The sequence below is a fragment of the Sesamum indicum genome, linkage group LG4 (genome assembly GCF_000512975.1).
Source record: "Sesamum indicum cultivar Zhongzhi No. 13 linkage group LG4, S_indicum_v1.0, whole genome shotgun sequence".
Classification (NCBI taxonomy): Eukaryota; Viridiplantae; Streptophyta; class Magnoliopsida; order Lamiales; family Pedaliaceae; genus Sesamum; species Sesamum indicum.
Genome location: NC_026148.1, coordinates 945,392 through 959,046, shown reverse-complemented (window position 1 = coordinate 959,046; position 13,655 = coordinate 945,392). Strand labels below are relative to the sequence as shown.

The window sequence follows — 13,655 nt, the reverse complement described above, 5'->3', positions numbered from 1 at the left end:
AAAAACTTAAATATTAATTATAGTTAATTAATATTTGTCATGATTTTAATTATTATAAAATTAGTCCACTTTGGCTGCAAATTTTTTGACAGTACAACTTATTTTATAACATTTTTCTAAAATATAAAATTAATATCAACTATTTCAAAACTAATATTAAAAACTGCCAATATTTTAGGACTAAAATTGCACTTCTCTATAAAGCATATAAATAAAATCCCTTTCTCATACATTTCTTTTGTTTATTGATATCATCAAAGGCGTTTCTTTTTCCACTTGCTTAAACGTTGTAGTTTTCTCTCTCTCTCCACAAAGTTCAGTGCCATCATTTTGTTGTTCCAAAGCTCATTCGACAAATCACTTTCTCTCTCACATAATACACACGCACATTTTCCCCATCTCCATGTTCAGACAAGGTTTCCCTATTTACACCTAACCTTCTTCTGTCTCCCTTCATCAACACACACAAACACACACACACACATTCTTGTTTCCTTAAGTAACAGAAGAAGAGAATGTCTGTAGCTAATCACCTGCCGCCGCTGGTACAGCCACCGCCCGTGGTGGTGGTGGAGGCGGAGCCCACTCACTCAACCCACCATTCCATCGAGACACTCGTGGTGGTGCTAGCAGTCATCACAATACTCGGAGTCATCGCGGGGATCATCGCTCGCCTATGCGGCGGCCGCCACTTCGGAGGTTCCGGGGAACACGACATAGAGGGATGGGTGGAGAGGAAGTGCCGCAGCTGCATTGACGCCGGTGTCCCCGCAGCGCCACCACCACCACCTCCTCCACCAGCCGCGCCGCCAGCCAAGGAGGTGGAGCAACCAAAGCCAGCACCCACTGAAGAGACAAAGAAGTGAGAGACTGATTAATTAGCTTGTCACCTATCCTTCACAATTTTTATCCCTATTATTATGCATTAGTGTGACAAAATTTAGGATGTAGTTTTTTCTTCTTCCCCTTTTTACCCTTTTAGTTGTAGTTTTATTATGCCCAATTAAATTACATGTTGAGTAGTCCTAGAAATTATGGTAAAACGTTGGTCATTTGGGCACTCCAGAAAAATCAGAGGAAATATATGTAATACAAAGTTTTGTTTGTATCATTTTTATTTATATATGAACTTGAGCAACTCATAAATCATAATTTTCATTTTGTGAGCGGTACATTATTTTTAATACAAAATTGTGAGACTCGAATATAAAAATACTGTATACAATAAAATATTATTGAGTGGCAACTCACTTCAAACTAGATATGAAAGGTCAAAAAGAGAAAAAGGGAACACACACACTTTAGTGCAATATTCAGTAATACTAGAAGTTGTTGGATCAATGGGCCATTAATAGTTTTCATTTTCTTTTACTAGTTATTGTTGTATGAAGTTCCCACGGACATACAAGAAAACTATATTTGTGAAATGATAAAAAAAGAATTTACGTAAAGAATAAATTATAACAAATGTGAAAAGTAAAATAACATAGAAAATATGGAGTAGTGGATCATTAAAAAAAATAAAAATATAATTGTGAGATTATTAAAAAATAATAAAATTAATAATCTAACCATATTTTTATAAATAGAACAAATAAAATGAAGATTAAATTTGAGTATTAAAAGTTCTTGCGATAATTTTTTTTTGTTATATAATAGTATAGATAAAGATGGAGAGTTAAAAGAGGTAAATAGTGGTTATATGTGGGGACAAGAGTGGACCCTTAGGGCAGATATAACCGTTGCTCCTTCCAAAGCGTCGTAAAGTTATGCGTTTTATCATACTTAGAGACTATCCGTTGCCAATTAACTTTGTTTATCACAAAAGAAGGATGCTGGATGCTGGACGATTGATGCTTGTTTAGAGAAAGTGGAACCCACCCAACTATGAGAATCTTGCGAGATTATTATATAGTATCAAATGATGTAACGTTTGTAATTCCATTTAAGGACCAAAAGACCTACTCAGAGTAGGTTGATAGAGAAGCTACTATAAAGCTTAGCAATACACAAGTGCTATTTATACCCTCTCCCAAGAGGATGCTTTTTGTGGTAGCTGAGTTATACGAGAAAGGATGGCAAATTGGATTTGGGTGAGCCTGGTGTGGGGTCGAACAATGGAATGAATTTTAATTTTGAAAATCTGACCAAGTTCGTGATGGGTCTCGAATAAGACCCAAAACTCTCTCGAACCCAAGACTTCAATTACAAGTTGGCCTCACAGCACCCAAAAACGCTTCGGATTCTGGGCGGCTTTGAGGCGAGGCAGGCGGAGGGGAATCAAATTCTGGGTCCAAAAGCAGGACAAGACGAGGACGGTGCAGGTCTAGCCACACCCTTTGCATTGCCACATAAACGACACGTAGTCGACTTACACGACAAATATGACTTAACCCCATATATTAATAATCCTGACCATGCGCTTTAGCCAACACAAAAGCTTTTACAATCCCAACTTGATCATTCCCATAATACATTAAACAGCCAAAATTTTTGTCCGTTATTGGTTCAACTAGGATAAATCAAGAAATAGACAACCGTGATTGTTAATCAAGAAAAGAGGGGAGAAATGGCAAGGAAAGAAATGGTTGTTTGGGCACAACCAAGTTCCCTCGTAAAGCATCTTCAAAGCAGAAAATATATTGTAGAAGAGAGGTTTGAATTGAACAGAACTTGATATGACATACTGCCATCACCATAAGGTTAAGAGTATCAATGGCCCCTCTTATCTCTTCCTCCCTGCAAACTTTCTGCTCATCCCAAGCAGTGGAACTGTCTCTGACAGAGTCACCAAGACCACTCCAAGGGGTGCGAGTCATTCAACGGAAAGATAACTCTAGGAGTTTACGTAGACCAGTTAAGCTATCCAAGTTCAAATGAAGCCAAAAAACTAAGACAGTGGAGAAAGTTATTATAGCAATCCCAAGTAAATAACTAGCATACGGCAACTTGCACAACCAAGATGTAAGTTATCAAGTTACAGATTTTGAACTTGGTGTCAGTTTTAAGTACTTCTTGCTGCAAATCAAGATAACGAAAAGTTTAGGCAGGAAATAGCTTGTCTCTGCACCATGCAAATCAATCTCGATATTGAACTATGCCCACTGCCTATGCAACTAAATCACCATAAAATCTTATCCAATGTGAAAAGCTATTATGTCATAAGAAAGCATACACATTTCAGTTACATCAATTTGTCGCTTTTCTCTGAATAACTATGTGAAACAAACAAAGTAAATACCTGTATTGACTCAAATATCAAGACGTGGACGCAGCCTTCACATGAGTTTCCATATATGAAGCGTCAATGGTCTAAGTTTTAGTAGAAGGAAATGTGAGGAGTAGGCAAAGGCATAAAACATTCAGTACTAGATAAAAGCTTAAAGAAATCTTTTCTCTCCAAAGTTGGAAGTCAAGCATGAGAGGCGGTGTCACGTTTATGCAGGCTATATGAAGACATATACATCAAAGGCAGAAGCATACACCTCTTTGGCAAAACTACCCAAGTAATTAACATAAAACACAACTATTCCAAAGATATCATGATAGAAAATTCAGTAAGTTTTATGAGAATTATCATGCAGAAGAACTTCATGGTAAGGTGAATGTGCAAACGTCTCAACCCTTTGTAGTTTGGGCAACAAGACTGTAAAAGATCATTTAATCATGTAGAGATTAAACTACTCAACAAACGAAGAGTCTATCTTGGTCCTAAACAAACAACGCCACACCTAGTCAACAACAAACTCAAAAACATGACGGAGGATAACTGGAGAATACAATCCATGCCCGCCATATCAATTTCAAGAGGCTTTCCAGGAACACATACAGAGAGCGTGAAGAAATCACTGAGAGAACTTGCAAGAGCAAGTACCAGAAACGGCAGGCTAGTGATACCCAGGCAGCATAATACACACAATCACGTTAGTCCCAAAAGAACAACTACAAGCTTGTGAGTAGTGGATAAAAACCACAGCAAAATTGAACTATTATCACAGCTAGTAACGCAGATAATCAACACTCTACTATACGGAGCAGTACAAAAGTGAGGTGGAATAAAAAAGCAAACTAACATTGCATAATTTCACACAACTCGATCAAAAACAAGTAGTACGAGCTAAAGAAACTGAAAAATAACTTCAAACAGAGCTTCGAAAGGCTTGACGCCAAAAAATGAGCACGATCGAGCTTGGTAACTTTGAAGATGAAGCAAAATTTAGGGATCTCAGTGAATCAGAAACCCTAATTTTACAAAAAAAAGAAAAAAAGAAAAGGTACCAAAAGAAAAGGTAGAGTTTATGTCAGAATCACCGAACTCAGTGAGTCGCCGGCGAGTCACCGATCGAATAGCCGTTCCGTTCTCGGACTCAGACGCAAAGGGATCCAATCACCGCCTGTTACTATTTCACGCCATCAAAGGAGAATGACAAGCCTGACAAATAAGACTCAGCCAGCCTCCTTAATAATAGGGGAAATAGCACTACTCACTTGTTTTTGACTATTTTACTAGTCTATCCATTCATTGAGTGTGCCCTTTCCACATAAGACTGGTTTCGGACGGACGCCATGAAAGACGTATTTGTCAAGCTTGAAATTCTCCCTCGATTCAACCTGAAAAAAGTAATAGACGACAACTCGGACCTATTTCGCATCTAAATAAGAGAAGGGAACAGATTTGATCGTCTTGGGAAATTCAGGATTGTTGTAAATGGGATGGATGAGATTAGTGAGGAAATTGAACCATATAAATAGGTTTGAAATCTTGGTTCTTTTGAACTTTAGGGCACTATGTTAGGAACTTGTTGGACAAAACAAAGTGGTTCCGTTTGTCCTTACGTACTTCAATCACTTAACAAATGTCATTCGTATAGACAGTTGTTGTTAATTCGCGATGACGTGTTCGGTCCAAATTTTAAATGGGAAATAGTGAATATTTTATTATTTAATTTTTTTAAGTGCTAAATTTTATTCATAAAATATTGCTAAATTTATTTTTTTATCTGGAATTGTTGATGAGTTATTTATCTAATATTAATTAGAAAATTAGGTGTGATTTTGATAATATATTTCAATATGTAATGATTGTTTCTTGAGATAATAAAGTATTATTTAAAGGAGAGAAGAGAGAGGTAATTATCCCTATTTATAATCAAAGAATATTAATTTATGTCTGTTTGGACACAACGGTTGGAAAAATGATAATAACTGAATAAAAAATCAGTTCACATTTATTGGGAGTACATTTTTATGTAGTTGGCTTTGGACTAAAGAGACACGTCAATCCTTTAAAAAAAAAATAATCACGGTTTCATTTTTAATTTGTTTTGGTGTGTTTTGTAAAAATAAAAAAGAAAAAAATAAAAATAAATAAGTATGTATTAGAGATAGCGTGTATGTTTGGATTTGTTTTTGGAGATAATATAAAATAAGTATGGTATGTTTGATGTTGTTTAGTGGAAGACAAAAACTACTGTTCCATGTCAAATCATGTCTCTTTTATATATATTTGTATATATGTATGAGTGTGTATATAATTTTTTTTAGTTGTAGAGTTTATAATTAGTGTAGACTTATTTGGACAAAAAACAAATGAAGTACTGTTTCAAAACATTTCAAAATACTATCGAAACTTTCAAAACAAATCAAGAGAAATATTGTCAATGTTTGACCCATCTCCGAGATGGGCCAAATCAACCAAACACTATAAATAGTTGTTCTGGTACTCCGTTCAAGTAAGGGTGGCAATGGGGCCAGAATAGAATGGGTTGAGGTGGATTTGAAACTCTGTTCTGCCAACTCTGTGAAGGACTTAGGGAACCCCCTCCCCCCATAAAATTGGTTGAGGAGAGTCTGACCCGACCCTTTTTTTTTAAATTCAATTATTTCATAAATATAAAGAAAAAAAATTCAACATATTAATTATAAATAAAATTGTATCACCTTACTCAAATGTTCAAGTCCCAAAAAAAAAAGTATAAATAAAATTATTCATATCAAAATCAGAAAATTCATATTCATTACGTATTAGTAACAACTTCTTCATCTTCCTCATCGTTAAGCATTGTCAAATTAGTTAAAGAGTAAATTATAACGGGTTCTTTTGAGATATGTTATAACTATAAATAGCTATTGTTGTTTGAAAATTTTATAAAATATTTTAAAAAATTTAGAAGCTCACCCAAACACCCTCCCCTATGTTTGGTTTTATGTATTTGCATTTCTCGAGATAAGATAAAACACACCCAGTGTTTGTTTGTATTTTCTTTTTTTTTTTACATTTTATGTGCGTGGTTTTTTATTTCTCAACTTTCTATATATAATATATTTATATACACTTATATATATAATATAAAAAAAGACATGTTTGACAATGAATAATGATTTTTGTCTCCAAAAAATACAATATTAAACATACAATATTTGTATATATATATTTATATATAAAAAAAAATATGATTTGACAATGAATAGTGATTTTTGTCTCCCAAATCCTAAACTCACACATATACCATTTATTTTAAAATATTTTAAATTATCTCAAAATACAAATCTAAACATACCATCTATTTCTAACAAACACTTATTCATTTCTATTTTCTCTTTCTATCTCTAAATTATCAAAACAAAACACTCAAAACACAAATCCAAACAATATGCTCGTGTCTATTCACTGCTTAGTCCACTACAGTAGCGACAGAGCAGTTAACAACAATACCCATAACAATAATATCTAAGTCTAATTTGTCATTTGCTTAAGCCAAAAAAGGCCCAAGAAAGAGTTGGCCCGAACAAGGCATTTGGGCTGGGGCCCGGTTTCTTGTCGAAAATAAAATAACATATAGGTAAAATTGGAGCGCAATATTTAAATATATGGACCTTTTCGCCCCTTGAACCTAAATACCTACTCTAAAGGTTATTGTGGGTATTTTATTTTTAATCTAGCTGAATAATTTTACCAATCAATCACAATAATATAGGTCTAGATTTGATGTCTCAACCACTTAGAAATTAAAATCATAGGACCAAACAATTAATCATAGTGTTATGATTATGTTGTACCTTGCACTTAGTTCATTTTACATCAGTTCTCCAGACGAGGGGCTTGGAAGGGAGCACACGGCCTTGTTCCCACAGACGATACCAAATGATGTGCCTTGCGACTCGATCAATACCCCGTTGTGCGATGTATTGTCCGCTCTATTCTCGTATAAGTCTAATGATTCTATTTTAAAAAAGTGTTTCACTAGGAAGAGAAAATCTTGAAACTTATAAACTATTTAAACTTTTAGTCTGCACTTAACGCGGGATGCTTTGCCTAAATAAAAAAGGGATCAATATATATTAGGTTACAACATTAGGCAGGACAGAAATAAAGAATTATTATCACCTTGAATCATTAGATGCTTTTATCCTAAAAGAATATGTAAACTGATTAATATTTAAATGGAGTCTGTGCTATTTATATTAGAATTTAATATGTGAGAATTCATTTTGAGACGGATGGCAACGGAAAAAGTAACGGAAAGGATGCTCTAAATAAATGATGGGTGAGAACTGATCCTACAGTCTGACGTTGTCTCAAACACTATTTTTGTCTTTGTGTCTTCAAATTTCATTCAAACCGTCCAAAAATGTTAGGTAGTAGTTAACAATAAAAGATAATTTTGATTTACCAAACTTTGGAATCATGAATAAGAACAAAATATTTAATAATTATATATTTAATTAGAGGACGATTGACCCAACTTATTTAAAATATCTTATAAATTCATACATCTTTTTTAAGATATTTTTAGAATTGATATAATTTTAGAATTTGAATTGAAAATAATTTTGAATCGCTTAAATAAAATAAAATCGTCTTTAATTTATAAGGTGTTTGTAATAACGATATTTTTATAATTAGTATAATTAAAATTAAAGGAGTTTGTTTTGATTTTACTTTTTGCTAAAATATTTTATTAGCTGTTAATATTTTATTTATCATAAGCTCGTTTCATTAAAAAAACAAAAAAAAAGCACCAAACGTTATGTAATATCTTATAAACTTTTAAATATCACATAATTTATTTTAAAGAACTTATAATCTCCTACAAAAACCCTATAAATTTTCGCCTTTGATCTGAATAAATTTTTATTTGATGTAGGCAAACGTACCACATTGGTTGCAAATAAGGAGTTTGAGTGACTTATAAGCCTCAAGGTCTTCTCTCCCTAGCGAGGTGTCTTCTCAGAACAAACCCATGAAGCATTTACAATGTCAAAGCAGATAATATTTCTCGTAATTACCGAACAAATCGCAAGCCACATTTTATTTATCATAAGCTCGTTTCATTGAAAAACAAAAAAAAAAGCACCAAACGTCATGTAATATCTTATAAACTTTTAAACATCTCATAATTTATTTTAAAGAGCTTATAATCTCCTCCAAACATCCTATAAATTTTCATCTCTGGTCTGAATAGGATTTCTATCTGATGTAGGCAAGCATACTACATTGGTTGCAAATGAGGACGATGAGTGGCTTATAAGCCTCAAGATTTGCTCTTCCTAGCGACGACGTCTTCTCAAAACAAACCCATGAGACTTTTACAAAATCAAAACGAACAATACTTTGCGCATTTGAGCATCGAGCAAATCGCATCCCATATCACTATCTCTCTTAATTTTCTTGATCTTTAAGTATTGACATACTTACCAACATCATATTGTTATATTTGAAATAACACACTAAACATATATCTTAAATATGTAATTTTAATATTTTTCACTCAAATATTTACAAATAAATGAATAAATAAAGTACAGGTTTTCAAATTTCATCTTATCTTATCTTATCTTCTATATAGAAAGGGTAAGGTGATGGTTGTGCAATTCAATATGTGACAAAAAAGTTTCAATTTGGCTATTATTCATTCTTTTGTTTTTCTTATTTATTTAGCAAAAATTCTATTACATTATTTATAACATCATTAATTTGAAAATTTTGGGAAAATTTTTTATTTAAATTAGATTTTTTATTTTATTATTTATTCGAATTAGATTCGATTATATGAAATTAATTATGTAACAAGTATCATTATATTTACTATGTAACTCGTGCATTAATCACTTAATTATGATTAATTTCAAGTTTCAACATTGATATTCATCATACACTTTGTGGTTTAAATTGAAAGTTGGTAATTTTGCGTTTTAAATATACTATCTATATCATGTACCGAATATATAGTCGGAATTGTGTTTTCTATCCATGATGTCTTCTAGATTATTTGGTTAAGCTTATAAGCTCCGAAATATTATTTGACATTTTTTTTCTTAAAGAGTTTATAAGATCTCAAATATAAGATATCCTGAAATTTATAGGCTTTGTTTGGATTCCACTCTTTGCGTTTTTCGAGACAAGATAAAACCCACCGAATGTTTGTTTTTGTGTTTTTACACCTTATCTGTGTGTTTTTCTGGTTTTCAACTTTACATATATAATATATATATATATAATATAAAACAGACATGATTTGACAATAAACAGTAATTTTTGTCTCCAAAAAATACAACATTAAACATAAAATATTTATATATACATATTTATATATAAAAATATATGATTTGACAATGAACAGTGATTTTTGTTTCCCAAATCCCAACATCAAATCTACACCACTTATTTTAAAATATTTTAAATTACCCCAAAACACAAATCCAAACATATCATCTATTTTCAACACACACTTACTTATCTCTATTTTTCTCTCTCTATTTTCAAAACACAAATCCAAACACAACGATAAACTTTTAAAAAATATCTTACAAATATATAAGATTAATATGTCGTAAGACGAAATTATCCTCATTTACACACACTCTCTCTCTTTCTCTCTCACACACACACGCGCACGTACACACTCTCTCTCTAGCATTTAAAAGAAATTATTGCTGTTTAATTTTTCTTCTATTCGACAAAGAGAAAGTACTCCATTATTTAATAACAAACTATTATAGTTAAATAAAAATAAGATTGCTATTGATATAATATTTACTGAAAAATATAAATTCAAAATATTATAAATTATGCAACTAAAATAGTCATTACATTAACAAAGAAAGTATCAATTATATTTCTATATCGATATTCGACTAGCATGAATACATATATATATTATTTAATTAAAAAATTTAGATAATAATTCATCATTTTTTTAATCAGTAAACAAATTATCTATTAAATTTTTATATAAAAAGTATTTTAAAATATTTAAAAAATAAATTATATAAAAAATTAATTTATTTAATTTTAATAGTACCGTATTCTTTTTGATTATTTTATCAATAAAAGTACGCCAAAAAACGTAATATATTAGTTTATCCAAATATTTATAAGATATTTTTAAAAAATTTAACCAAATACCATATTAGTACAATGATTAATGATATCAGACGTACGGATATTTATTTCGATAGTGTCTAAAAGTAATTTTGAGTGGGCGCGAAACCGTTGTCGTATTTATTGCATGCCGCGAAATAAATAAAGGAAAAAAGAAAAGAAAAAGGTGTACGTCCAATTTGAACAGTATTATATAGTTTTGTGATGATGAGGTAAGGTGAGGTGCAGTGGAAGCGCTTACAATGAAGTTGACCAATGGCGGGCCCTCCATTTCGACCTCTGGTTCAGGATTTTCTCCATAAATAAAGCCGCGTGTTTTACTTCAATTTGCTCTGCGGATGGAAGGATTCTGCTGCTGCTGCTTCATTCTCAGATAAACTGGTTGGTAGTTCCTTTTCTCTACTTCTCGATGTTCTGTTTTTAATGTTTAATAAGAAGCTCAACTACCGTGACTTTGAACTTTTTACCCTATTTTTGTTCGTTGAATTGAAGAATTAATATAGGTTGGATGTCTTCATGTGAAAGGTTGTGATTTTGGCTGGAAATTTTTGGGTGGTTTGATGGAGTTTGGTGTTTGTGATGGTTGGAATTGACAAATTCAAAGCGTCAACTGTCCGTTCTGTGTGTTATTCAATTTGGGATTTTGAGGATTTTTTTCAAATGAGTTTTGTTTTTAATGTGGCCACATCTATTTTCTTTGTCTGTTTGCACTCCTAATGTATTCTATGCCGTTTCCCCTGCGTTTTGTAGTGGGATTTCATCCAATTCTGGCCTTTTCAACTCTTCGGTTTGTTGATTAGTAACGATGCTGCAATTTTTCGGATATGATTCTGCAAGTATAATTCTATTTGCTATGCTTGAGTTTGGTGAGTGTTTGGATAATAATAACGGATCTTTCTTGGGTCCCATTTTTGTTTTGGCTTTTTTTCCCAGTTTATGGAGTAATTTTTGATAGGCTTGTGGTAGGTTTTCAGAAATTAAATATCACCTTTGGGGCTTCATGAACTTGAACTTGTCATAAACCTATGGATTCTTCCCAAATGGGTCTTGCTTTTGACTTCTGGCAATGCAAAGTGTATAAAAACTGCAGTTGTTATTGCTCAACAGTATGAGCATGTTGATAGATTAATATTCATGTGTAGATAATGAAGGTCGTTGCTTCGATTTATTTACACTAAGGTGGTTGTAAATGGTAGACAATATTGAGCAATTTGAAAATTCAATCTTCAGAAACGGAAGTCTCACCTACCCCATCCACACCGACACAAATCTACACCTACCCTTCTTCAACCATTATTGCATACGCTAAACCACTACCTTTAGAAAATTGATATTGAAGCAATGTATTGTGTTGGATTTAACTTCACATCACGACACGAAATTCAAACATGTGAATACTACTATAATTGGCACTTACAACTAACACATGTGTTGTTCAGCTGTTAAATGCTTTGTTAATATGGTTGGCACCCTAATATGACTTGTTGAGCTGCTGTAGTGACAGGTTGTTCCGGCCCCCCTCAAACCTATATGACCGGTAGTCTCCAGTTTTTTTATGGTAAGTTGGTTGCTGATTGACACAAGAAAAAAGCAGCTTCTCCTGATTCAGTCAAGAAGAGATTAATTGAATCAATCAAGAGTTGTAGAACAATGAACCAATCACCAGCGTCATCAAAGACAAAGGAATTGGATGTTGTGCTGCATACTTTTGGCTTTGAAGTCGATGAGCTTTCACCTCAGAAAGTCTCAGGCCACCTCCTTATCACTTTAAACTGCTGCCAGGTAATGCCCCTACTGTTTGCCTTCCTAACTGTAGATTTCATCTCCAAGTCTCTACCTCAATTGTTAAAGGCTTATCTGAGGTTGGTTCATTAAGTGTAACAAACCAAGATTACACACCTTCTCCCTTCTGATAAGATATGATGCTTTGATTTGAGGTTGACTTGGAACAATAAGATTGTAAAAATATCAAACTATTCAAATTAGACTCTTGTAAAGCTCATGCGAGCTAGACTCATTTAATAGTCAGACAAAGGTCAAAATAATTTCAAGTTGATAAGAAATCAAATAAAGCTTGAACTATACATTGTTCAGCTTGGGTCAACTTGTTCTTCCCCCCTTCTGGTTTTATAGTTTTACATCTATTATTAATAATTGGGTGCTGCAATTGAGTATTTAAGATGTAATGGACAGCCGTTCAAGGTCCTGCATGGTGGGGTGTCAGCTCTGATAGCGGAGTCTCTCGCAAGCATGGGAGCTCACCTTGCGTCGGGGCTGACGAGAGTGGCTGGGATACACCTCAGCATCAATCATATGAAGAGTGCAAATTTAGGCGACTTTGTCCTTGCCGAGGCTACACCAGTCAATGTAGGCAAAACCATTCAGGTAAAACTTTTATTATTGTGGTGTCGTACTATCTTACTTTCAGAATCTAGACAAACTCCCAAAAAATGAAAAGAGTTACTATATAATACTTCTGCATTTGGTGGTGCAATATATGCATTCTGAATAGTCAGAGGGTATAGTCGCAAGTGTTGAAGATCTTACTGAACTTTTGAGCAGGTGTGGGAGGTGCGCCTATCAAAATGTGATCCTTCCAAGCCTGAGATTAAAACGCTGCTATCGTCCTCAAGAGTTACTCTTCTATGCAACTTACCTGTGCCAGAATCAGTCAAGAATGCTGGAGACGGTCTCAAAAAATATGCAAAATTGTAAGTCAGTTGAGTACTAACTATTATGTTTCCACCACCAACCTTCGGAAACAATTATCTACATGTGATGAACGAGACGCGCCATTGAGATATGGCAATACTGTCAGAAAATGCGCCACACACACTCACACATAAATCCTGTATCCTTCAGTTCATATAGCCAGCCAATCAAATAATGGCAGTCCTTTGTGAATTTGTATGTGCCATTGTAGCAATTTATCAGCGTTAAATTGGTATTGCCAACAGATTTTCTGGGATTTATTGCATCAGTACTGTAAATTTTACTTTATCTGGTTTTATGGTATGTGTCTGCCGTCACTCACACACACAGAGATCAGTTTTCTTGTTCCACCCTGTAGAACACTGCTTTTAGGAGGGGTATATAAGGATGGAAAGGGATGTTGTAGCTAAAGAAGGGCTTTGTGGGATTGCCTATCCTATAGCTTGAGTATGAAAAGGGAATTATGATATTCCACTGGCTTGTGTGTAATCTGTATAGCTTTACTGTCTGTACTGTGTTGTTTTACCCTGAAATTCAAGAAACAGTACATACAATATTC

At 33.4% G+C, this 13,655-nt stretch overlaps 2 protein-coding genes across 4 annotated transcripts; both read left to right on the top strand.

Annotated features, from left to right (window-relative positions):
- Positions 180-1,058, top strand: LOC105159747. The gene has a single exon (XM_011076934.2). It carries the CDS (start codon positions 516-518, stop codon positions 864-866), a length of 351 nt encoding a protein of 116 aa, XP_011075236.1. The 5' UTR covers positions 180-515; the 3' UTR covers positions 867-1,058.
- Positions 10,608-13,561, top strand: LOC105159746 (1,4-dihydroxy-2-naphthoyl-CoA thioesterase 1-like). Of its 3 annotated transcripts, none has more exons than XM_011076929.2 (4): positions 10,608-10,765; positions 11,883-12,166; positions 12,578-12,769; positions 12,947-13,561. In XM_011076929.2, exons 2-4 carry the CDS (start codon positions 12,035-12,037, stop codon positions 13,097-13,099), a joined length of 477 nt encoding a protein of 158 aa, XP_011075231.1. In that variant the 5' UTR covers positions 10,608-10,765; positions 11,883-12,034; the 3' UTR covers positions 13,100-13,561. The 3 variants fall into 3 exon arrangements, with proteins under 3 accessions (XP_011075231.1, XP_011075235.1, XP_011075233.1); XM_011076933.2 differs by having other exon boundaries at positions 10,614-10,765; positions 11,889-12,166; XM_011076931.2 differs by having other exon boundaries at positions 10,616-10,769.